At 52.4% G+C, this 25,191-nt stretch overlaps 8 protein-coding genes across 8 annotated transcripts; 7 read left to right on the top strand and 1 right to left on the bottom strand.

Annotated features, from left to right (window-relative positions):
• Positions 1–1,245: 1,245 nt before the first annotated feature.
• On the top strand, positions 1,246–3,208 carry NEUTE1DRAFT_86161 (uncharacterized protein; the record flags this gene model as incomplete). Its single annotated transcript, XM_009855147.1, has 2 exons — positions 1,246–1,320; positions 1,648–3,208. The coding sequence occupies 2 exons, from the start codon at positions 1,246–1,248 to the stop codon at positions 3,103–3,105; spliced, it is 1,533 nt and encodes a 510-aa protein (XP_009853449.1).
• A 1,398-nt stretch (positions 3,209–4,606) lies between these two features.
• Positions 4,607–5,345, top strand: NEUTE1DRAFT_112151 (uncharacterized protein; the record flags this gene model as incomplete). The annotated part of the gene is made up of 3 exons (XM_009855146.1): positions 4,607–4,672; positions 4,824–4,934; positions 5,190–5,345. The coding sequence occupies 3 exons, from the start codon at positions 4,607–4,609 to the stop codon at positions 5,343–5,345; spliced, it is 333 nt and encodes a 110-aa protein (XP_009853448.1).
• Positions 5,346–6,171: 826 nt separating this feature from the next.
• Positions 6,172–8,028, top strand: NEUTE1DRAFT_124022 (uncharacterized protein; the record flags this gene model as incomplete). Its single annotated transcript, XM_009855145.1, has 2 exons — positions 6,172–6,357; positions 6,472–8,028. The coding sequence occupies 2 exons, from the start codon at positions 6,272–6,274 to the stop codon at positions 7,967–7,969; spliced, it is 1,584 nt and encodes a 527-aa protein (XP_009853447.1).
• A 1,851-nt stretch (positions 8,029–9,879) lies between these two features.
• On the top strand, positions 9,880–12,752 carry NEUTE1DRAFT_86156 (uncharacterized protein; the record flags this gene model as incomplete). The annotated part of the gene is made up of 2 exons (XM_009855144.1): positions 9,880–10,015; positions 10,084–12,752. 2 exons carry the CDS (start codon positions 9,912–9,914, stop codon positions 12,632–12,634), a joined length of 2,655 nt encoding a protein of 884 aa, XP_009853446.1.
• A 606-nt stretch (positions 12,753–13,358) lies between these two features.
• NEUTE1DRAFT_86155 (uncharacterized protein) lies at positions 13,359–16,220 on the top strand (the record flags this gene model as incomplete). The annotated part of the gene is made up of 2 exons (XM_009855143.1): positions 13,359–15,481; positions 15,578–16,220. 2 exons carry the CDS (start codon positions 13,359–13,361, stop codon positions 16,218–16,220), a joined length of 2,766 nt encoding a protein of 921 aa, XP_009853445.1.
• A 997-nt stretch (positions 16,221–17,217) lies between these two features.
• On the bottom strand, positions 17,218–19,441 carry NEUTE1DRAFT_46952 (uncharacterized protein; the record flags this gene model as incomplete). The annotated part of the gene is made up of 4 exons (XM_009854456.1): positions 17,218–18,274; positions 18,327–18,432; positions 18,495–18,986; positions 19,048–19,441. 4 exons carry the CDS (start codon positions 19,439–19,441, stop codon positions 17,218–17,220), a joined length of 2,049 nt encoding a protein of 682 aa, XP_009852758.1.
• Positions 19,442–20,765: 1,324 nt separating this feature from the next.
• NEUTE1DRAFT_67472 (uncharacterized protein) lies at positions 20,766–22,167 on the top strand (the record flags this gene model as incomplete). Its single annotated transcript, XM_009855142.1, has 2 exons — positions 20,766–21,065; positions 21,136–22,167. 2 exons carry the CDS (start codon positions 20,766–20,768, stop codon positions 22,063–22,065), a joined length of 1,230 nt encoding a protein of 409 aa, XP_009853444.1.
• A 587-nt stretch (positions 22,168–22,754) lies between these two features.
• Positions 22,755–25,016, top strand: NEUTE1DRAFT_103053 (uncharacterized protein; the record flags this gene model as incomplete). Its single annotated transcript, XM_009855141.1, has 3 exons — positions 22,755–23,231; positions 23,538–24,677; positions 24,972–25,016. The coding sequence occupies 3 exons, from the start codon at positions 22,755–22,757 to the stop codon at positions 25,014–25,016; spliced, it is 1,662 nt and encodes a 553-aa protein (XP_009853443.1).
• Positions 25,017–25,191: the final 175 nt, after the last annotated feature.

The following is a 25,191-nucleotide window of genomic DNA, read 5'->3' as shown; positions in this document are numbered from 1 at the left end:
ATTGGAAATTGTATGAAAAAGTCCAAGTAGGCTATACCTAAATAGAGGGAGGGAAAACAAGTTGTGGAATAGATGGTGTTCATTGTGATTGTTCCTCATCTTGTTGAGAGGGGAAAAAACAAGTCAAAGCACCAAGTTGTAAAAGTACCTCTACGGTATATAACACGGGTGAGAAAGAAGCATTGAGGAACAAAAAGAATAGGAACATGGAAGACAGCCTCCATCCCTGACATACAAAACAGGCAAAGAAAAGACGTCTGCCATTCCAACCGTGTACAAGAGACAACCAACCCACGCCAAGCTTCATCCGTTTCCCAAAAGTCAGGCGATGTAGATGTGCCCCGTGCACCCCTGGTTTTAGTCCCCGTTTTAGTGTTCAAGTTGTCTATCCGGCCAATCCGCGTCAAAAATGCATTGGGAGGTGGAGAGAAATGACGGCAGAAAGGGGAGAGGGGGTAATCGGCAGGGGTACGCCAAGCCTTTTTTTTGGAGCCAGCAGGAACGGGTAGAGGCCGGGTAAAAAAAAACAAAAAAAAAAAAAAAAAAAGGTGGAAAAAAAAAAGAAGAAAAAAAGAAAGAAAGAAAGGAACAAAGGGGAGAAAGGGAGAACAAGAAAAAAAGGGGGGTTCCAATTTTCCATGAAATTCTCCAGTTTTGTCTCCTTTTTCTCTTCCACACACCCACCATTCACCATTCACCAACAACTGTGAGCCTGGAACCACCAGTGAACGAACCTGAACCTTGAACTGTCGAGGTACAAACTACATCGATCAAGGTCCCTTACTTTTCCGTACACACCCCGCCTTTTTTTCTGTCCCGCTCCATATTGGCCATTTCATCCTGTCGCATTCTTCCCATTTTTATTTTTTATTTCTTATTATTTTTTTTATTTCTCTTCCTCTTTCTTTCTCCGTTTGCCCACTTTCTTTCTTTCTCTCTCATCATTCCATTTTCTCAGCACTTCACATCACCACCGCCACTCCACGTTTGCAACAACAACAACTACTACCTTTCACTTGCAATCATTCCATCAACATCTCCACGTCAAGCAGGCGTCTATAACAGTTGCATCCGCATGCAACCTCTTTTGCTTGTTTCTCTTTCTTCTTTTTGAACAACAACTGGTGATTGCAATCAAGCCGGAACCTTGGCCACACAACACCACCACTTTTCTCCACCAACCACCAGCAACACCCTCGCTTTTGGCTCCCACCATCAACCACCAAACTTCAGTTCTTTGCGACAATGCCGCCCAAGAGAGGCCGCCCGTCAAACGCGCAGAGGGAAGCAGAGCGCGGTGCTGCAGCGTCAAAGGGAAAGGTGGGCAAATCAGCGATCCATTGATTTTCATTGATTGTTTGAGTGATTGATGCATTAGATGCAAAGTGAGAGAGAGAAAGGAAAATAAAATGTCAACATGACATTTGCAGTTTGACTTTCTGCATCCATCCCACACCGATATCGATCGCATGGACGACATCAACATGAACATGAAAAAAAGAAGTAGACATATAATTAGCCATTGGTATCAAGCCAATTTCCCATGTCCTTCATTCACTCACCAACCCCGTTTGGTTCATGATGAAGACCAGCCTCACATGTGTATCTCATCTTGCTGAACACTTCATACTAATTCATCGACCATAGGCTGCTGCTGCTGCTGCTGCTGCTGCTGCTGCCGCTCAGGAGCCGGCGCACTCTCCCAACGGTTCCATCACCGTCTCTGTCGGTGGTCCATCTGCCGCTACCGAGCCTGAGACGGCTAAGCCTGCCAGCATGATTACGCCTCGGACATCCGCCAGTGCCTCGAAGAAAGGCAAGGGCCAGGCACAGCCGGAGACTGCTGCAAATGCCAATGCAGAAGAGCCCGACGCCTCCAGCACACCTAATCCCGTGGACGCAACGACCAACGGCGCCACTCCCATCGCCACCACCAAGGAAAGCAAATCCAACAGCAATGGCACCCCAAAGAAGAACGATGAGACAGCGCTGGTTGTCACCAGCAACGGTAACAGTGACATGATCATCAGCAAGAACAGCAAACACAACGACACAACAGCCTTGACCCGAGGCGGTGCATACACTGCAGCCTCACGCGTCATCGGCACTGGATACGAGAACATTAACAACATCGAAGAGATTCAGCTTCGCCAGCTCCATGAGGACATCGACGCCTACCAGCACGACCTGGCCTTCTGCACCGCCACGCTGGCTTTGCCCGACCTCACCCCCCAGGAAACCCGCACTTTCCAGCTCCGCCAGCTCGATCTCGGCCACCAGATCCGCCACTGCCAGCACAAGATCGAGAATCTCCAGGTCCAGATGCGCCGGCAGGGAATTCCCTTTACCAACTACAGCGCGTCGAGTGGTGGACGGGCGTACACGGCCTCGCTGCTTGCCGGATCGGGTCAAGTAGCGGGCGTGAAGCGGAGCGGTCCGTCAGATGATGACGACGACGGCGGTAAGACCACGGGATCGGCCAAGAAGGCGAAGCTGACTCCCGATGAGCCGCAGTTGTTGGACGCAGACGGCGACGAGGCGATGACCAATGGCGCCAGCAAGGAGGGGGAGAGGGAGAGAGGCAGCAGTCCTAACGGCAACTCGTCTGGCTCACCCCAACCCCTTCCTTATGGCACGCCCGGAACCTGGGAGTACAACGTCCCTCTACATCCTACCTACCAGCATCCGCAAAACGGTGGCAGCGGCGCCTCACCAACACCATTCGACGAAGAAACCCAGCAAAACACAGCACTCCAGCGACTCGGTTATTGGAAGTGTCGCCTGTGCTCAGCACCCAAGTATCTTTTGGCCGGAACTGGCCGCTCCCCCGCCGCCCCCTGCAAGTGGCCGCTCAAGGACATCTCCAAGATGATTACGCATTTTACGGAAATGCACACGGAGCATAGTCCGGCCGAGCGTTGTTCGGAGCTGGGTTACGCACTCGCTAGAAATCGGGGACCTTTCGAGTACTGGCTGCGTCGCACGAGGGCGCAGAACGTGGGCGATGGCGAAATTATTGATGAGATCATTGAGACCTTGATCAATGGCGTGATGCCGCTTACGTTGAGGAGGCTGAGTAGGGCGGCGGCTGGGATGCCAGCTTAGGTTGGGCTTGAGTTCCTTCCTTATGGGCTGGTTGATGAGTGAGCAGCTTAAGAATCAAGGGGAAGTACATGAAAAGGACAATAGTGAATGGAACACATATTTGTGAACCAAGTCACCCGTTCCAGCTTCCGTTCTGGACAGCCCAAGTCTCTTTTTGAGGAGAGAACTAGATTCTTCCAGCTACATGGAAGCGATTCTTCCGGCGTCACTATGAAGTGCGAGGCGTCTGAGAATCCCCTTTAGACTATTGAAGTAGACGTGGTCTTCAGATTCTTCGTACTTTCTTTCTGTTGGCCACAAAGGGCTCGTCCGAAATTTGGAAAGTGCGATGCGATGGAACGAACTTGAGAGGACTGCGACTCGGCTGGGATGTATGGGGAGCGATGTATGGGGAGCGGAGGATGCGGGCACAAGTCCAACCGACACAGCGGCGTTGATGAGGCTGACCGGAAGAGTTTTACCTACTCTGGGAGGCTTCGTTGTCAGGCAGCCTGTACATGATGATGAACTATGGCATGGCGTGTGTATTCGAACATCAGGGGTTCCGTTGTAGATACCATCTCTTTCGGAAGAGCCAAGCGACCATCAGCTATGAGCTATCAAAAGCAATGAAGTATAATCAGACCAACGTAACCAACTGAAAAATGCCTTTGCTTTTGAGTGAAAATGTCGTGAGTATGAACTCGCAAAGCCAAAAGGGGCTACTGACTGACGCTTGCAGCTATACTGGCTGGCGGTGCAAGTAATGATTGGTTGTTGTCTCGGGGATTCGGACCAGGTTCGTTGTGCCTTTGACTGTATACTGTGAAGGTACCTCTACCTAGGTAGGTATGTACACATTACCCCTAGAGGTAGGTTGTTGTTAGCGCGGGACTTCATTGCGCACTCTTTCCAGCTCCGTCGCAAGAACCTCGCTAACAGACAACTAATCGAGGGTTGAACTAAGGTTGGTCAGATAATTCGATGTGGTGCAAGTAAGAGCCCCAAGCCGGTTGACCAACGAACTGGACTATGTATATACATGAAAGAACTGTCTCGACTTCAAGATTAGCTAGCTACCTACATGATCGTCGGTGAAATGATTGTTGATAGTTGCCCCGGGAAACTGGCCCTTCACGCAAAAGGAAATAAAAGCACGGGACTCTTGTGTTGTTCGTTAATGATGCCGATGCTGATGCTGAAGTGATGTAATCAGAATGGGACAACCAAAGGGGGGAGGAAGGAACAGACCGGACTTGTACAAATGTGAGTGACAGAAGGGAGCTCGAGCGCACAACTCACCTTATTTCACCATTTGTTATATCTTGCACAAGCTTCTCGCTTCCCAGGCCTGCCCTGCCCGATATATGATATTAAGATCATACTGCATATCCCAACCTCTCGCCTTGAACTCGACGACCATCTACTTGATTTCCATTGCCAGAGAACTTGAACTGAACATTGCACTTACCTTACTTACCTATTAAATCTACTTACTAAAAAGAAAAGGACACAAACAAACATGGGTATCGTCCACGTCGAACTCTTTGAGTTCAAGCCCCTGGCGACACAGGAGGAAGTTCAGCAGGTGAGTACGGTACTTGGCTTTCTCCTCCCGACTCAGCGGCAATCCCGAGCAATACTCGACTCGTGTGCAGAACAACCTGAAAGCGACGATGTGTAGAAGAAGATCAGAGCTGACTGATAGTCCCTTTTAATAAAATACTAACAAAAAACAGGTCTGCGACAAAATGATGTCTCTCAAAGACCGCTGCATCCACCCGAAAACGCACATGCCGTACCTCAAGACGGCGATAGGAGGAGCGGATGTTTGTCCTGAGGGGTTGAGGGTTGGTTTTCACTTATTACTTATTTCCTTGCCTTCTTTTCCTCCGTCGCGTTACTTCCTTCTACTGCATCAGTCCTTTTCACTTGCTTAGTTCTTTTTTTTTCACCCTTCATCCCATGTTGTTCAATTCCCTTTCCCCTTCCCTTCCCTTCAGTTTCCTTTCAGTCTCACCGACAGACCTAAACCACGGCGATTTCTTTTTCATAAATGGATGAATCTGCTCACCGTGACGCGGACTTTGATGACACTGGAACAGGGCCGCATCTCCCACGTGTTTGTGAGCGAATTCGACACACCCGAAGACCGCAAATTCTACCTGGAGGAGGACCCGGCGTTCCGGGAGGCTGTGGAGAGCATCGAGGGGATTGTGGAGAGGAGGCAGGTTGTTGAGTTCAGCCCGGGGGAGTTTTGATGTTGGTTTGTATTTTTTTTTTCTATTCTTTTCTTTTCTTTTTTCTCTCTTTCTTTTCTGATCATTTGGTGCTGCATGAAAACGTGAATGCGTAGTCGAGGGGCGACATGAAGGTTTAATAAAGAATGAGATGGGGGATGGTGGGGAAAGGGTCCTTTCTTTGCTTTTTCTTCTTTCTTTGTCTTGGAGGCTTTGATGTATTGGATTGGTTGGTAAAGTATGAAGCCCTGAATAGCAAGGTGACGAAATATAAGGCTGAATGAAGGGTACATAGCCGTCGATGACCGAGGTGCTTAGGAACATTATAGCATGGTCTGTTTAGTCGACACTTCAAGCATAAGTCAGCCCCGCACATGTAACATCAGTTGCTGAGCAGCTGGCTACAGTGTTAGAGGTGCGTGCACCAGGTGCAGCTCACTGAGGGAGCACCCCACACGTGCCGGGCATCAAGGTTCTCGTTTGCACTGTCTCAGCAGCACAACCGGACTCCTGGCAGTACCCCGACGTCATTTCCCTTCCACCTTTGCTCTCCTTCTTTTTAGTGTGGAAGCCGTTGTCGCACTGGATTCCATCAATCCAATGCCCACATCTCCTTTCAACAACAAAAACTACTGAAGCACCTGACACGCCGCACCGCACATCCCAACACACCACGCCGACCACCAGCGCTTGTGTTGTAGCAAAGGCGTGTCTTTTCCGCTGTTTCTGATACATCATCTGCGTGCCGAGACCTACCGTTCGTCGCGACGTTGCGATATTGAGAAACGTTGCTTGTGTTTACTGTTCACGGACCTCACCGTACGATTCCTCCCACCCGGACGCTATTGTTCGGATCTCCAGAACGCGACAGCAACGACGACAGCCATTTGAATCACTCTCGTGCGATAGGCGACCAAGAATCTCAGATCAGATCAGATCCAACAATCATGTCGCAACAACAATCACATCCTACGGGTACCTTGGCAAACCTGCCCCAACCGCCCTCCAATCCGGACACCCCGTCTGAGATGCCGTGAGTTTGCTCGAGTTCTCGGCCAAGGCCCACCGTTCTTCTTGTCTGCGCCATGTCCGGTGCTTCTATGCTTTTTAAAGGATGCACGAAAGGCTTACAGTCATATACTTCCAGTGGCACCCCAACCAGCACCACCACCTCGCTTTCCACCCTCTCCACAACCGCCATCAAGGATGGCCACCGCGGCCATGTCCATCATGGTAGCGGACCACATACAAGTAACCGCTTCAGCGGCGACTACACCCGATATTCCCCTTCCAACCCCGAAGCCGAGCGCAACGATCGCATAAGCCGTCTCCCGGGCATGATGTCCGCCCTGCGCGGTGTCCAGTCTGCCGGCTCTACCGGGACTCCTCAACAAGGCATGAACAACCCCTCATATGGCCAGTCTTCCTTCTACCAGCAGCAGCACCAACAACAAATGGAGCAAGGCAACCCCAATGTACCGGTAACGCCAGCCTACTTTGACGCAGCAGGCCAGCCCAGAGCCGCAACCAAAATGTCCACGGTCGGCTCCGCCTCGGCCACCGACTCGGCATACGAGGGCACCACCACCGCCTCGCTTTCGGCCACCTCGCACACCGGCACTAACACCGAGACCGCCCCCGATCTTGATGACGGCGATGACCAGAGCATGACCATGAACCTAGACTCCCGTGACAACGACACGGATATGCCGACGACGAGTCCTCCGGCCAGCGGGTACGCCACGGGCCCCGACGCCATGATGGATGATGACGAGGAGAACCTGGCTACTCGGAGTGTCGGCACGTTTGAGGACAGGATGAGCGACTACGATGATGGCCGGGAAAGCTTGGTTGGCTTTGGAGAAGGTGCGGGAAGTACGGTTAGTGGACCGATATACCACCGACGTCCGTTGCCTGGACAGAACATAGCCGGTGGTCCTTCTGGATGGGGCCTGGAGAGGAGCAGCTCCGGATTGTCAGATACGTTCGCTGGCAGCAGTGGTTTCCCCCCGACGAGCAGTGGTAGCGTAGGCAGAGGAGGAGCTGGTGGTGGAGGAAGAGACGTTATCCGCGACATCATCCGTCGGGAAGGTGGGATGCTCCAGGACCGCGAATACAGCATTGGTGGTGGTAACGACTCGACGCCCGCCAACCAATCGGCCGTGTTTAATGAGCGCCGTGATGCCAGAATGGTGGATGGCGTCGCCCTTGACCGCGATCACAACCCCGCTGCTGCTGGTGGTGCCCGCGTCCGGAGCCAGTTTGCGCCGATGGATGAGGATTTTGTCGATACCACGGCCACTGGCCCCTTGCCTCTTCCGCAGAACTTTTCGCCTACTTCGGCTGGCCGTCATTATCGCGAAGAGAGGCCGAGGTCGAATCAGCAGCAGCAGCATCCGTACCCGTTCCAGCAATATCAACATCATCTCCAGCAACAGCAACGTCAGCAGCAACAATATCAACAGCTTCAGCAGCAGCAGCAGCAGCAGCAGCAGCAGCATAGCCAGACTCAATCGGAGTTTCAGCTGCGGCCGATGGAAGTGTCGTCACCGATGACGCGGCCGACGGGCGAAGCAGATCCGAGGGAGACGGCGGAGAGGATGCTGGAGGATAATCTGACTGCGCATGACTGGAAGAATGTGTGAGAGGCGGATACGTTGCCAAGGCGACTTGTCTCCCCGCGAGTGGGGGAGTGGGCACAGGTAAGTCTTTGAGAAAGCGTCTCGGTTCTGAAGTTATGCCGCTCATGCGTCCTGGCTTTTCGCTCGCTCCTTGTATCTCCTTTTGATTTCCTTTGCGCCAATGTAAAATGACCTTTGAGATAAGCTACGGATGGTAAACATGGGTATGGAGGAGCACTGAGGTTGAGATATCAAGGGATGGATATACGGCAGGGAACGGTACGATGGATCGTGGGTAACAAGGTTTATTTTTTGGTTTGATGTCGGCATATCGGGATCTGCCCTCGACTATGGACAGAGTCTGTTGTTAACAAGACGACTGAGCGGGGAAAAAAGGTCATATCTACAAACCAACGGCATGCTCTTATAGTAGCGATGTCGAAGTCGGGCTCATGTGTTCTAGTTCTGGCTGATGACGGGACATCAACAGTTGCTTATCGCGTATATATACGCGTTTTTACGCAGAAAGGGTTTAGGGTTATTATCGGAGCTCAAGGTCGACAGTAATACTACATGATCAATATTACATGTAACCTCTGATTGTTTGTCACCGAAGAGGAACAAGTTGAATTCCACTTAAGAGAATTATGGCCAAGAAATCAAGTCTTCTCTCGGCATTCTAGATCCGCGGTTCAACAGCTGATATGGACCCACGTTACGCGCTAAAAGCGGGACATTGACAGTGACAAAAGTCAGAGCTCTGGACGGACCCACCTTAAGCGCATGAGGAGGAGGGAAAGCAGGGGGAGCTCGACTCGACATTCTTCCCGCCTTCCCTTCTTGTCATGTTTCCCGAGCAGTCAATGTCCTCAATTGGCAGTTGGCTTTTGACCTTTTATTTCCCTCTGTCTTTTATTTTTCATGACCTAATTGTTAGGTACCCTGACTACCACAAATCTCTGGATCGGATCCCGGCGTCACAGCAACTGAACCTGACATTGAGTGAAAAGTGGAATTTGTTGAAAAAAAGAAGCAATCCACGGGCATTCGGTACATCCCGACGCAAACCGCAGCACATTTGATAACGAGCTATCAACTCACTGATTCAAACGGCCTGATCCCAGTCTGTCATCCAATTGACTATCTGCTCTGTGCCTTGCGGTGGGGTTATACGAGACAGCTGGAGAAAAAAGAAAAAAAAGAAGACAGAAGAAAAAAAAACCATCGAAGTGAAAGTGGAAGCTGGTACATAGGTATTGTGGGTTGAATTTGGTGGACACAGCTTTCGTCTTTCCAGGGTTGAGCTTCCGAGAACACAGCACAGTGCCCCTGTTGGACAACAGCAACTGGACACAGCTGAGAGCTACCAGTTTGCGTGTCTGTGATCATCATCATATTTATCGAGGAATTGGAGACTGGATACAAGATGCATCTGGCGGCGGTAAGAACAAAGACCAATGCAGTTGCCATTGGCAGGTGGAAGACGAGTCGCTCTTCACTCCTATCAACAACAACAACAACAACAACAACAACAACAACAACAACAACAACACCACTATCCCGCAAATCATCATCACCCCGCACCATCCAGGCGATCATTGCTGCTGGTGCTCGGCCAAGCTGTACCCGCATTGCAGCTTCCCGCCCGCTGCTAGCGTCCTCCTCCTCCTCCTTCTCCTCCTCGTCCACGCCGGCTTCTTTCGTCATTCGTCCATCTTCTGTTACTGGTACTACCCAGCACGTCTCCCGGTTCCACTCTGTCTCGTCGTCGTTGCCGGTCCCCTCTTCCTCTTCTTCTTCTTCTTCTTCTTCTACTACTACTTCTATTTCTTCTTCGCCCAGGACTGCTACTTTTACCACTTCTCGCCTTCGCCCCAAGCTTCAGACTTGCGCTGTTCCTCCTCCGTTTCTTGTTCTTGGATCCCGCTACTGCTCTGCCCACGCCAGAGCCAAACGCCGCGAAAACATGACGGACCGCGACATCCTCCCCGACAACTTCAAGCCCATCCACTATGATCTCGAGATCCGTGATCTTGACTTCACCTCGTGGTCCTACAAGGGCACCGTAAGGTACGCTTGAGATTCCAATCTCCCCGAGTCCCGTCGTTTGGCGCCATCTGACTTGCGACAACTCCCAGGATCGACGGTAAGCTCGTCAAGCCCACCAAGGACATTGTCCTCAACACCCTCGAGATCAAGCTCCTCAACGCCAAGTTGACGGCCGGCCCGCAATCATGGGAGTCGACCCAGTTCGCCGAGGACACAAAGGCCCAGCGCTCCACCATCTCCTTTGCCGAGGAGCTTCCCGTCGCCGACAATGTCTCCCTGACCCTCGACTTCACCGGTGAGCTCAACCACGACATGGCCGGTTTCTACCGCTCCCAGTACAAGCCCGCTGCTCCTGCGGCCGCCAGTGTCCCCCGCGACGACGAGTTCCACTACATGCTCAGCACCCAGTTCGAGTCCTGCGATGCTCGCCGCGCCTTCCCCTGCTTCGACGAGCCCAACCTCAAGGCCACCTTCGATTTCGCCATTGAGATCCCCGACGACCAGGTCGCCCTCTCCAACATGCCCGTCAAGGAGACCAAGCCCGCCGGCCCCAACAAGAAGCTCGTCTCTTTCGAGCGCAGCCCTGTCATGAGCACCTACCTCCTGGCCTGGGCTGTGGGCGACTTTGAGTACGTCGAGGCCTTTACCGACCGCGAGTACAATGGCAAGAAGCTCCCCGTCCGTGTCTACACTACCCGCGGCCTCAAGGAGCAGGGCAGGTGGGCCCTTGAGCACGCCCCCAAGATCATCGACTACTTCTCGGAGCAGTTCGAGATCGACTATCCTCTCCCCAAGAGCGACATCCTGGCTGTCCACGAGTTCACCCACGGTGCCATGGAGAACTGGGGTCTCGTCACGTACCGTATGACCGCTATTCTGTTCGATGAGAAGCTTTCCGAGGCCAGATTCCGCAACCGTATTGCCTATGTCGTTGCCCACGAACTTGCCCATCAGTGGTTTGGTAACCTTGTCACCATGGACTGGTGGGATGAGCTCTGGCTGAACGAGGGTTTCGCTACCTGGGCTGGTTGGCTGGCAACCGATCACCTCCACCCTGACTGGGAGGTGTGGCCGCAGTTCATCAACGAGGGCATGGACCAGGCTTTCCTCCTTGACTCCGTCCGCGCCTCACACCCCATCCAGGTCGAGGTTCGCGACGCTCTCGATGTGAACCAGATTTTCGACAAGATCAGCTACCTCAAGGGTTGCTCCATGATTCGCATGTTGGCCTCCCATCTTGGTATCAAGACTTTCCTCAAGGGTATCGCTCTCTACCTTCAGCGCCACGCTTACGGCAATGCCAAGACCGAGGCTCTCTGGAATGCCTTGAGCGAGGCTTCTGGTGTCGATGTCAACACCATCATGCGTCCCTGGATTGAGGAAATTGGTTTCCCTGTAGTTAGTGTTACCGAGGGCAAGGATCAGATCTCTGTCAAGCAGGCTCGTTTCCTGTCTACCGGCGATGTCAAGCCTGAGGATGACAAGACCACTTGGTGGGTTCCTCTGTCCCTCAGGGGTAAGATTGGTTCGCAGGATATTGAGCCACTGTCTCTCCAGACCAAGGAGACTACCATTGACGGCGTCAGCCAAGACTTTTACCAGCTCAATGCCAACGCCACTGGCTTCTACCGCGTCAACTACCCCGAGTCTCGTCTCAAGACTCTGGGTACTCAGCTCGCTCATCTCACTACCGAGGACAAGATCTTCATCACTGGTTCCGCGGCCGATCTTGCGTTTGCTGGCAACTCCACCACTGCCGCTCTGCTGTCTTTCGTCCAGGGTCTAAAGAACGAGACCCACTACCGTGTTCTTAGCCAGGCTTTGGACTCGGTCAATACTCTCAAGTCTATCTTTGGCGACGACGAGGAGGTCAAGAAGGGTCTTGAAAAGTTCACTCTCGAGCTTATTGACAAGGCTCTCAAGGAGGTCGGCTGGGAGCCTAAGCAGGGCGAGAACTACAACATTCCTCTCCTTCGCAAGCGCCTCCTTCTTACTGCGGTGGCCAACTCGCACGAGGAGGTCATTGACGAGGCCTTCAGGCGCTGGAACGAATGGCGCGCCAACCCTACCGGTGCTCCCATCCCTGCGGATCTTCGTCTTCCCGTCTACCGTGCTGCCCTCAAGAAGGACCCCGCCAACGCCGTTGCTGCCATCAAGGAGGAGTGGTTTACCACCCCCGCCATTGACGGCAAGGAGGTCTGCCTCCAGGCCCTCGGTCAGGTCACCGACGAGGCCCTCATTGAGGACGTCCTCCTTCCCTTCCTCTTCGACTCTGCGCCTCCCGCTCATCCCAGAGACTCGGTGCCCGGCGCCGACATGCACATTCTGTCTGGCAACATGGCCGGGAACCGCATCGCTCGCCCTCTCCTCTGGGCCTACCTCCGTGACAACTGGGACAAGTTCAATGCCAAGCTTGGCGGTAACCCCATCCTCGTCGACCGCATGGTCAACGTCAGCTTGCCCAAGTTTGCGGATCTCGAGACGCTCAAGGAGATCGAGGACTTCTTTAGCAAGGTCAGCACCAAGGGCTTTGACAGGACGTTGGAGCAGGTCAAGGATAAGATCAGGGGACGGGCGGCGTACAAGATGAGGGATGCCGAGGTTGTTAAGAGCTGGTTGAAGGCTAATGGGTACTGCTAAAGTTTGAATATTTCGTGTAGCAATGTATGATAGGTAGGTAAATTCCGGTATTTGCGAAATGCACCCTGGTATAGATTTCGTTAGTGGAATGTGGAGGTTTCATGTTTATTTCTTGGAAGCACCGGCTTGGCCACAAGTGAAGTTTCAGCGGCCATCCTGTTCGTCTGATATTTTCGTCCTGAAGATTTCATCCCGTCTCGTCCCCAACCGCCCACTTCAAGTGAATGACACACTGTTCCAACGTGGAAGTTACGATGGGGTGTCTGAGCAGTGTGGGCGATCAGGACGGACTGTGGCAGGTTTCAGCCTTTCTTCGTCATTCCCACACTGGGCAGAGGCAGGCTTCCAGAACTAACTCGAACTCGACCTTCTCCATCCTCGTCATTGAGCAATTCTGTGTCTTTAATTGCTCGATTTAATTGCCCGTCGATAACACCGCAACACAGATCGACAGGTGAATGCTTGTAAGTGCCCCTCTAGGCATTCGCGACCTAGTCCTCTTCCCTTTCAGCAGCGGAAGCAAGACCCTCCAACAATCACAGTCCGTCTCAGCTACCTGATCGCCCCGTCAGTCTCAAATTCCAAATTGATCACCTTGATACTCCCACCACTTCACGGGGCTACGGGCCTAGGCTCGCAGGAGGCAGGTGACGGGCGACAGGCGACAGGCGACAGGCGACTAAAGGTAGGCGGCAGGTACGCGATCACAACTAAAGTCATAACCATGGCCGGCCCAACTCTCACCAACACGATCTCTGGTGCCGACAGTCACGCCACGCCCATGAACGCTTTTACTTCTAGCCATATCTCCTCTTCACGATACCAAACACGACCCCAAACCCAAACACCGGCACAAACAACAACAGCCTTCATCTTCCACGTCTCAACCCTCGTCTACCGTCCCAGGAGCGCTGGCAGCCCGTCTAATGTCGGTGCCAATCGTGCCAACAGCAACAGCGACGCAACTTGGTGCCCCATCTCCTCTGTCTCCGCTAGCAACTCGTCATCCGTCTCCGGCTACACTAGCTGTGACTCCCATTCTGATTCCACCTGGAACCAGAATATCAACATTAACATCAACCCAACAAATTCACAGTCACAGTCACAATCACGTCACCACCACTACCACCCCGACCCGCTCCGCCAGCATCAGGTCAAGCTGCTGCGTCCCCTCCTTCCGCGGCCGTCGGCCGGCGAGACTATAGCGGGGCTACAGGCGGTGGGTATACCGTTTGTTATTGTTTGGGAGCCTACCTCTACTGAGTTGTCGGGATCTGCAGCGGGTCAAGGGTATGGACTCAAGTGTGGATATGGAGACGACGACAGACTCGACGACGAGTTCACGTCGGAGGAAGAGGTGGCGAATACCATTACTAGGGTGTTGGGACTGGAAGTGCCGATTGGTAGCGAGAGGGTGGTGGGGAGGTGGACGCTTTTGAGAAGTGTTGCTGCTGTACAGGGTCAACAGTCTCAGAATGGTGGAAAGGATGGGAAAGATGGGAAAGAGGTGGCGGGGACCTTGGTGATTGGGGATGATGAGGAGAAAAACAGGGAGATGGCGAGGATGTTGGGGTTTCAGGCGGAGAGGGTGGTGAATTCGGAGGAGGTGGAGAGGATGTGGAAGAGGAAGAAGGAGGTGGCTGGGGAGGACAAAGGAGGTGTGGAGGGGGGAGGGAAGAAGGTGGTAAAGAAAAAGGAGGAGCGGAAGGAGGAGCAGAAGAACCACAAGCCGAGCCCACAGCAGGACCGGACCCAGCGACAACACCTGAAGCCGTCGAAGCCGACTTTGACCTTGAGGAGCAGGTTAAGCTGCCCATTCGATGACATGAAGATCGTGGAGGGTCTTTGCTCTTCTCCGGAGGATAAGGTCGACGAGGAAACTACAGACGATAACCGCGATGGGTCAAAGAAGCAAGGCGGGCTCGTGGAGGAGAAAGGCGAAGCAAATGAAGGTCGTCCTACAGAGTCACCGACGCCCACAACTCCTTCGACTCCCGATACTGTCCAAGGCCTGTATATCCCGATCAAGCATGGAGAGCGGACCGTGGCATATGTTCCGGTCAGCCCTACCAGCACCACATGTTCAGAGAAAGGTCTCGAGTCTCCGGTCACTCGCATTACTTCCATTATTTTCTTCTCGCCGCCGTCCTTAAGGACCTGGGACCGCGATGTTCGCGTTATCAGCAAGTTGTGTCAATTTCAGGGTGGTGGAGAAGATGCACCCAAGCTTTACATCGTTCAGAAGCCGGGAGAGTTTGGACGTAGTAGCCCGTCTCTGGCATCTGCCTATTCCTCGTCCACATCATCCTCGACATCATCAAACATCCCTTCTCCGACATTTCCCACGGCCCCTTCAGAGGCCAGTCTTGAGACCCTGGCTTCCACTGCCTCTACCGTCTTTTCTCGAGCTTCGTCGACCTCTACGACAGAGTCCATTCCATCTAAGCGTCAATGCAAATTAACCATGCATCGCACGGCATCAGACTGGATCCGCGATGTGACCGCTCGATGGCGAGCCACCAACCCCAACCTTCCCGACAAGGCCAAACTTCCTTATTACCTCATCGACCCCCTAACCTGCGCCCTCCAAGTTCTCGAAATCGGCCGTCAACGAGCACAGTCGACCATCTGGGCGAGGGCCAATCTCCCCGTGCACTTGCGCCAGGTACTCCAACTGGAGACGCTTTACATCGTTGACTCGGGTGAGCACCCGTCGCGTTTCTTCAATGACTTGGGCAGTGCCAGCGGCAACAAAGACAAACATTCCGCTTCCTCGAACCCCAATTCTGATATGTCGTTTCAGCGGCATTTGGCATCCCTTGGTGTGGATGTAATTCCTGCGAAGCGGTGCAGAAGCATTGGAATAAGCAATGTTCATGCTGTAGAGAAGAGGGTGCAGAAGTTGGGGTATGCGTGTCGCCCAATCTGTGACTCTTTCAACAGACTTGGGCCTCTGCGGGACGAGGATGAGGACCAGGACCAGAAGACAAAGAAAATCCATGAGAACAAAGACAGCGTGGATGCAAGCGCCCGCCAACCCACTCCCCAGACGCACCAAAGACGCACATCTTGGTTCCGCCAACTGATCACGAGAGGCCAACCCGGATCCAAGCCTCGCAATCCCGGTGGCGGTGACAAGAGTCAGACTCAACGCCCCTCTACCTCTACCTCTACCTCTACCAACAAGACTCGCAACAAGCACATGAACCACAGCAACAACAGCACCACAAACCTTACCATCAACTCAACCAACATCCCTACTTTTCCTCCTTCCAGCGGCATCCCCCGGAGTATGACCACCCCCAACTACCCCAACTATCCCAACACCACATACACCCCCAACACCAACCTCAGCACTGCAACAACAGCCAAATTCTACTCCCCCAGTGCCCTGGACATGGTTTCGCGCAGTCCCACACAAAAAGCAAGAGACATCCATGCTATCACGGCCTTCTGCCATAGTAACAATATCGAGACGGCGGTTCAGTACGCTATCAATCGCGAGTACTGGGAGTGTGTGAATAAGGGGTTGAGTCCTGTTTGGCCGACTATTGGTGGTGGTGGGAATAGGATTGGTCGGATCTGATCTAGTAGGTAGTAGGTACCGATGTACCACTGCAGCAACATATGGTTGAAGGTACTTACGGAAGGGTTCGACCTATTTTCTTTTTCAGTCAGCAAGAGCTTGCAGCTTGCCGGGAACCAAAGAAGTGGTTCGAAGCAAAGATATAGAGTCTGGCGAATCGAGAGGATAAAACATAGCTGGGACTAGTGGTGGACTGCAGGGGCCGTACTATTACTACTATCTGGAGCGTGGGCCTAAAGAAAAAAAGGAATAAAAAATGGATCCCTATATTTGACGAGTCTCTTTTGCGAATTATGAGGGGATTTTTGAACTGCCAGATACGGCATCGAGGGTTGACTACCTGAGTGTATGTACATGTATTGTATGTATAGAAGCGCGATGGATTTATGCTGGTAACACTATATGACCGCGGTGAAATTGTTTCGAGGTATTAAAGCGATTATTATCTACAGACAAGACCTACAGGGGGGAAGATTGTTTACGTCTACTGGATCGATTACCGTCTCAGGCTAGCAAAGCAACTGAAGCACTGCCCGGGTGAAATGTCGTGTGAAAGGAGGAAAAAACAAAAAAAAAAGATCAAAATGCACCGGGAAGGAATAAACAAAAAAAAAAAATTGATGTTGTCCTGAGAAACAGAAACATCGGGAATTGAGCCCGACGTGGGGGTCGAACCCACAACCTTGAGATTAAGAGTCTCACGCTCTACCGATTGAGCTAGCCGGGCAGCTTTGACGAAGCTGCCATTTGATTGGTTGGTTATTTTTCACTTCAGAATTCGTAACTAATAAAGTCATTGCTCAATATCATTACTAGGTATACGAGTACCTTGGTCGAGAAAGAACAAAATCATGATAACTACAGTACAAGTACACCTTCCTTTCGTTCCCTTCCTTTCCCGAAATAATAAGACATGTTCTGAAAAGCGACCAGAAATAAGAAGAAGAAGATTACATACGTAAAACGATGAAGAGGAAAAAAAAAAAAAAAGAAAAAACTACCAAGCCTCCCACCTCTGCCCGCCCATCGCCACCAACCGATTAAACAACTCATCCCTCAACGGGCACGCCGTCACTCTGAACCTCTTTCCCTCCATCGTCACAATCTTCAGTCCATCCTTGACCTCCCTCTCCATACTCCAGTCCACCACAATCTTGGCCTTCCATCCATACCCGCCCACTTTCTTCAGTTCCATAATATCCGCCACGGCCACTGTCCACATCGGTTTCAGGTCTTCCCGCTCTTTACCCGCAATCACCGTCGTACTACTCTCATCCTTCTTCGCAACAAATGCCACGCTGGGGATGGTCGCGGCGGTAGAAATGTAACAATGTCCCTTCTTGCCTTCATGGCGACAATCGAATCTGACTGGACCCGAAACGGGGATCTCGTCCTTGGGCGGAACGACACCCAGGCGGTCCTTGGCATGGTGCACGCCCAGCTTTGCTCGCACATGATCGGTGGCGCCGCCGGTGTGGACTACGCCGGCAGTGACGTTCTTGATCCAGCCCAACACCTTGTGGGATTTCTTAGTCTGCTTGTTCTTGGGGTGGGAGTCGACGTCGAAGCCTGCGTCTCGCAGGTCGTCTTTGGGATCCGTGTGCGCTGCTTCGTCTAGCTCTGAAGGAGATGCTTCAAGCGGTTGGGCGGCTGCCTCAGCGCGCATTTGGGCTTCCGAGTCGAGGGGTGCCGGGCCGTTGGCTGGGTCTTGGACGGGTTGTTCGATTACGCGCGGGACAGGGGGAAGAGGAGCCTTGTTGGCTTCGCCGATGCGTAGGAGGGTAAGGGTCAGCTGGGCGTTGGTGGGGACGCCCTTCAGCAGGGTGTTGCGCAGCTCGAGGAGCTTTTGCCAGTCGGGGATGACGCGATTGAGGTATTCCATGCCGGGGCGGATGACGGGGTCGCCGAACATGCCAAAGCCGAGGAAGAAGGTGAGGGATTTCACAAACATATATGAGGTCACGAAGAGGGAGGCGCCAAAGAGGGGGATTACGAGAATTGCTAGACGTAGACGGTGGGTGTCCTTTGGGAAGGGAGGGGTAGGGGACAGGGCGCTGTTGGCCGGTTAGCAAATCCTCGGTTGAAAGAGAGATCGAGACAACGTACTTGGCCAATCGCTCCCAGTTGTCACTGATGTTACCAACTACTTGCATAACAGGTCGAAGTTTGGCCCACATGGCCAGTTCCATGGGTTTCTTGGTCTTATCCTGGACTGTATTCTCCATGTTAGTAGTTGCGGGTTAGAAAACAAGAACAAGATGACAAGGAACTCACCATCTCCGGCAGGATGTTTGCCAGCCGCACTGCTCACAGCCAGCTCAGCAAGGCCATGGACCAAATTATCCGCTTCCTGCTCAACCGCCTCACCCTTGTGATTCTCAGGGGCACCCGTAGCACTGTCCTTGCTACCGACAGTGCCTGCCCACGGCTTTTGCACGCCACCCGTCTTGGAGTCAACAAGGGCAATGGGTGCTGGCGGGAAGAGCAGCTCGCGCGTAGGGGGATGGACAATTAGCGCAATGATCACGCCGGTGATAAGGGGCATGATAAAGTCAAACAACCAGGCGACAAAGTAGACTCCAGCAAACCAAGCCGTTCGCTCCTTCTCGCGCCAGGACCGAAGGCGGGCAATGTGCTTGACGGCAGCGAGGATGCCGACAACGACAGTGGTGTAGAGACGCTCGATGTTAGCGCGCATCTTGTCGGGGGAGAATTCCTCCTCCTCCGCCGTGTTGAGGTCCAGGCCACCGGGCACGGGAGTGAAGACTGCCTTTGTGTGGATGATTTGCTGTTACAGTGTTAAAATGCGTGTGCTACATACCTAGACATGAGAGATGTGTTTTACTTGCCTTGTTGAAGCGGCGGACGAGCATCCATAGCTCTTCATTGTCAATGCCGCCAACCAGAGGGGCCGCGATCTCCCGCTTGGGCTCGTTCCAGCCCAGGTTGCTAACTTCCTTTTCGGTCTTGAGCTGGGCGGCGCCCTTTAGCTTGTGGTCCTCGGTGGCCAGCGCATGAGAAAGTGTGTGGCCATCTTCAAGACCGCCTGCTGACTTGTCAAAGGCCTTTTTGGATTGCAGGATATCTTGAGCATCTTCGGCGGGCAGAGGCAGGAGATCCTGAAGCCCTGTTCCAGGACCCGTGTCGCCGGTGATGGGGTTCTCTTCCTTTTCCCCGGTGAGAGGATCGGTTCGCTTTTCAGTCAAGTTTTCGGACAGCATGATGGCGGGTTTCGTCACCACATGTAGTAATTGTTGAAGGGGCTGTTAACTTTCCAGGAATAATGAAGAAAGGAATCGTCTTGATGTTGGAAGCTTGGGAAGCCTGTTGGGGTCTTGGAGGAGTGGGAATGTGGTACTTGTGATGGAAAAGTCCAAGACACATGGACGGGGTCCAGCCGATGAGATGCAACGAAGTAATGGGCGGGGTATCAGCTATCAATTATCCCAGCATTCCAACGGGGAGAGAGACGGGAGGGAGGTCCAGGCATGCCATGACGACGGGGGTCTGGAAGCGGTGCTACTAGTAGGAGGGTTGGACACCTCAGTTACTTGTAAGTGAAGGACGACTCCCGCCCGTCCGAACGGGAAAGGGCAGATGTACCTACTCAGTAGGTCGACCTGACTTCCACTGCCTATGACATCAATGGCGCCAAGAAAGGGGACCGCTGGAACCATTCAAGTAGTGTAGGGGACCTGCCACTGCCGTGTGACGACGCGCGGAGGGGTGTTTGTTAGTGCAAAGCTGGCAAATTCCCAGGGCTCCGGATCTGCAATGCCAACTTCGATTCAGCTTCGTGTCCCAACGGCTTCTCCATCGATCCGGATTGCTTGTTTTCTGGCCCATATATCCACGTGGAATTATGTTTGAAGCCTTTTATAGACTCTTAGATGCGATCCCGGGTGTGTCTGTCATCCCTCTTGCCTGCCCGGTGCAGTGTACTGGGGCAAGCAAGCATCGGCTGTGCTAACACTTATACGTCATGCCAAGCCGCTGCATCAAGTGGCCGCCAGCTGCAAGGAACCATCCGTCAACAGGGCACTATCGCGTTCTAACAATTTTCCGCGGTAGACTGGCATTGGTAAAACAGCACACGATGCTTCGTTCTCCTTCTGGAGGAATTCGAATTGACAATGAGTGATTTGGTTGGAGAATAAAATCGATCTTGACGCAAATGTTTTTTCGGATGAACGCCAAACAAAGCTGAGCGCGAGTTACTATGTACACTACATAATAGACCTACAGTTCATCTGATGATGTCAGGTACACACATAATTGTTAAGGACTGATCCTCGGGCGGTCCCACTTACAATGGCTGCTGGCAGAAGTGATGACGACATTCATTCATTTGTCTTGTCCGTTAACAGCAACAACAACAACAACAACAACAACACCACGCATCCAAATATTGACTTGAATTGCCTCGATATACCCGCTGAGACAACTACTCTATTGCGCTCTTACAACTCGACTTCCTGCATCCAATTCATACTGCCATTCCCGCTGAAAACGCCATCTAACCCGCAGTACCGTCACCCACAAACAATGACCGCCACCACCCCCGACCGCGTCTTCCAGCTCACAGGCTCGTGCAACAACTACCCCTGGGGCAAAAAGGGAAAAGATTCGCTCGCCGCTCAACTATGCGCACAGACCGACAAGAGCTTCCAGATCAAAGATGATGAGTTCTACTCGGAAATGTGGTTCGGCGATTATCCCGACTTTCCAGCAAAGAAGTTCGATACTGGAGAGCCTTTGAAAGACATCCTCGAAAAGAACAAGGAAACGTTGTTGGGAAAGAAGGTCATCCAGAACCTCGACGGCCAGCTTCCCTACTTGCCAAAGGTATGGCCCCGATGTCCTACTTACTTTGACCTCAACTTGATCTTGTGTGCTGACTTCCACCCCCCTCCAGATCCTTTCCATCGCCAAAGCCCTCCCGCTCCAAATCCACCCCAACAAGGAGCTCGCGACAAAGCTCCACAAGAAGGACCCCGAGAACTTCACCGACCCCAACCATAAGCCCGAAATCGCTGTGGCTCTGTCCAAGTTCGAAGTCTTTGCCGGATGGAAGCCTCTTTCCCACATTGTGCCTCTCTTCCAGCTTTCCTTCCTCCGCCAGTTCGTTCCCGCAGGGACCACCGACACCTGGACCGACGCTACCCTTCGTGAGATTACCCGAAGTTTGCTCAAGGCCGAAGATGGCACTGTCCAATACATCGCCCAATCTCTCCTCAAGACTCCCAAGGAAGATCTCGGACCCAAGAATGACTACATCCCCGATCTGATTCCTCGTCTACAGGATCAGTACGGCCCCAAGGACCCCGGAACTCTCGTCGCCCTTCTCTGTATGAACTTTATGGTGCTTCAGCCCGGTGACTCCATCTACATCCCCGCCGATGGAATCCATGCCTACCTGTCGGGTGACATTGTTGAGTGCATGGCCCGCAGCAACAATGTACTCAACGCCGGCTTCTGTCCTCCCGCCGACCGCAACAGCTACGACCTGTTCGCCGAGACACTCACGTTTGAAGGGCACACCGCGGCCGACATGCTGCTGCCGAGCAACAAGAGCGAAAAGAGCAAGGAGGGGCGCACAGTGGTATATAAGCCGCCCATGAGCGAGTTCGATATGCTCAAGGCTGACCTGGGAGCTGGGGAGAGCGACGAGATTGCGCCGAGCGACGGGCCGGGCGTGCTGATTGTTACAAGTGGCCAAGGGACCATGTTGGCCGGGGGCAAGACATTTGACTTGAAGGAGGGATCCATCTTCTTTGTGGCACCGGATACGACGGTTGTCTGGAAGACCTACAAGGGGATGCAAATCCACATGGCAGTTGTTTGAGGAGCTTAATTCTTATACTGTAAATATCTTGTTTTTCTACCCTGTTAAGCCCAGGGCAGAGACCTTTTGTTTATACCACTGGTGCCATGTACCAAATCTTCACCTTTGATTCGAGAAAACCGGATGATTCGATGTACTCGCCGCTGTTTTTCGCTTCTTGGATGTTCTATACTCTCCTGTTTTCTTGATATCACTAGATTTTCTGTAAATTTGTTTTGGGCTTAATTGGATACATGTTCGTTCTCAGACACCAGAAGGAGCTATTGGATACAAGTCGAGTATCACCAAGCAACTATTACTGCGGTGAGCATGTACTTCTCAAACATGCCCTTGCTTCTCCCTTCGCCTTCCCTTCGAAGTCAAATTATCCAACCACAGTGGCAGGAGACACCTGTGGACACGATAAGATGCTACAGTAACGATGATAGGAGCGAGCAAAGTTGTTCATGACGTGATTTTCGGGTGGATCTGCTCCTGTCATGAGAGACGGGAGATATAAGAGTACAACTTCCCGGGGCGATGATCCAGATTCCAGATAACCTTTAACCATCATTCTTCTCAGGTTCTCAATCTCATCAGCGGGCCATATCCCACCCCAACAGTCGTTCTACCGTACATTTTACATTTTACCTATCTTCGATCGTACTGGTCCAACTTCTTTGACAGCGGTCAATTGCTACCCCCGCGAGATGTCTCAGCATCCGAGCCATGACCCAGCGGGGTCTTCATCCGGCCAGCAGCAAAGGAACAGAGATGGAAAGAAAGCACCACCATTCTTCGGGAACTACAATCACCAGGATCCGAACTTCCTGGTTCTTGAACGGCCCTTTACGACTAGTCATGATGATCCAACCAGTTCGTCGTTTGGCGGATGGCCGAGTCAATCAGGAGTCCAAACGCAACCCACAGCCGATACGTCTTTGACTTTTCCGAACCAGGATCGCTCCGGTATGGTAGTCAGTGGCACCGGAATGGGTAGCCTGATTGATGGAACAACTTCTAGCAACAGCATTTGGCTTACGGGTGGCGTTTCCCAGGCAGCTCACCAGTCACCGGCACAATCAGATGTGAAATTTGGGGACATCCATCCGTCAGGGGCTGGAGCAGGAATGGGTACCGGACAAATCGCGGGGGATGGCCAGAACCCACACTTTCATCATGAGCAGGTATCGCCCGAAACATTCGTTCCTCAGTCACAGTCGCTAGATTCCAGTTCGTTCTTATTTCGTGCAAAGTCCGAAGCGCAACAGCAACATGGCAATATCGGACAGCATCCAAGCCTTGAATACCAGCAGCCTTGGACACCAACTGCCGAGGGGAAGGCCCCATTGTACAGCAACCAAGGATACGATGCCTCTTACGGTAACGGACGTGGCCATGATCTGGAACCAAAACATAACGATTCCCAGGAAAGACACGTGGCAGGAAATGATGATTATGGTCAGGTGCAGAACACTACCTCTATGGCCTAGGAAGGTCAACTCAACTGTCCAAGCAATAATGGAACTGCTGGAGAAGGCTTACCTACGGAGCCATCTGACGTGGGAGGTCAACACGACGACAAGGCTTCTAGGGCTGAAGAAAAAGTCGACGCAACCGAACAGGATACTCAAGGCCACCAAACCGGAGCGACAAATGCCGGCTTGGATAGCACCATTCCTCAGTCTAGGCCTAGACTCTGGTATTGTGTAAAATGCGGCAAGGATTTCACAAGAAAAAATCGGCTAGCAAACCACCTAAAGTGGAAATGTGGGATATGTGATGCAGCCTACGGATGTAAGGTTCATTTGCGGCGTCATTTCCAGGTGGAGCACCCCAGTCAGAGGCGAGTTTTGGTGAATGTGACCAAGGTACTATTTGCATGCCGCTGGTGCATCGCTAAACCCTGCATGGGATCGAGGAGCTTGTCCATTCACACCACAAAGTATCACTATGTTGCTGATGCAGTTCGCTCAGATGCTCCCTGTGTGTGTCCGGAAGAGGGCTGTACAGAAATCCAAGATCCACTACCAAGGGATACAGTATGGATGCACATGATTTCGAGGCACGACTACGTGTCTTTTGATTGCGATCCTCTATGGGTACCAGAAGCACCTGACAGGATGGGCTATATGTGTCCCTTCCGACACTGCTCAAGAAGAGTTTATTCGTTGGAGGAGCTAAGAAGACACGTGAAGAGCCACGAGAGACGTCAAGCCATCACTCAAGGGGCACAAGTGGCTCCCGTGTCACAGCCCGAAAATTCGGACAGGCTTCGTAATGGAGAAGAAGATGAACGACTTGTATCAGATAGTGATGGAGCAAACAACGGTCCGGAAGACGAGCCTGAGCAGCATCCCAGCCGAGAATTGCAACATCAAGAGATAGAGTCGGTCCCACTCTCTGAGTCTTCAAATGCTGGTACCAACCAAGCAGGCACACAAGCCCAGGAGAGCACACTAGAGGGAGGACAAGCCCAGCCACAGAAGCAAGCATCCGTCAACTCTGCGTCTACCGAGTTCAGATGCCCAGCCTGTGGTGTAGTGCTTTCTAGCAATGTGCTACGATCTGAGCATATAGCCTGGTTGTGTTCGGCCAGCCCTCGGACCGAAAGACGTAACTCGCCAGTTGGGGTGTATTGTGAGCAGAGTTTTGGCCACCGAGACTGTGAGACTTTCATTCCCCACAACGTGGAAGCGATACGGCAGCATCTGAAGATTCAACACGATATATCCGACGCAGAGTTGGCAGAGGTGGTCCTGTGTCCTTTTGAATATTGTGGGGAGCCGTGTATGGGGAAATATGCAATGAAGCGGCACGTTGCTGCTGAGCATGATAAGCTGGACATGGGCATACCCGAGGGCTGCTCTCTTTGTCCCTTTGAAGGATGTACAGATTTCCCGTTTCCAAATGCCGAAGAACTACAGAAACACCTGGACTGGTGGCACGAGGGCAAGGGTCCGGTTGTCTGAACGGTGTGCTTCGGAGCTATAGCTCTGGAAAACACCTCCTCCCATGCGTGCTGGGGGATGTTTACGAGGGGGGACATGGAGGGAGTCAATGGTTGGCAATGCATATCCAGCGAAGTATGATGTTTTTTTTTTTCTTTTCTGTTCTTTGAGACGTCAAACCTGGGATGTTGACAAT

Source organism: Neurospora tetrasperma (assembly GCF_000213175.1).
Source record: "Neurospora tetrasperma FGSC 2508 unplaced genomic scaffold NEUTE1scaffold_5, whole genome shotgun sequence".
Taxonomy (NCBI): Eukaryota; Fungi; Ascomycota; class Sordariomycetes; order Sordariales; family Sordariaceae; genus Neurospora; species Neurospora tetrasperma.
This window is presented reverse-complemented; position numbering and strand designations above follow the sequence as displayed.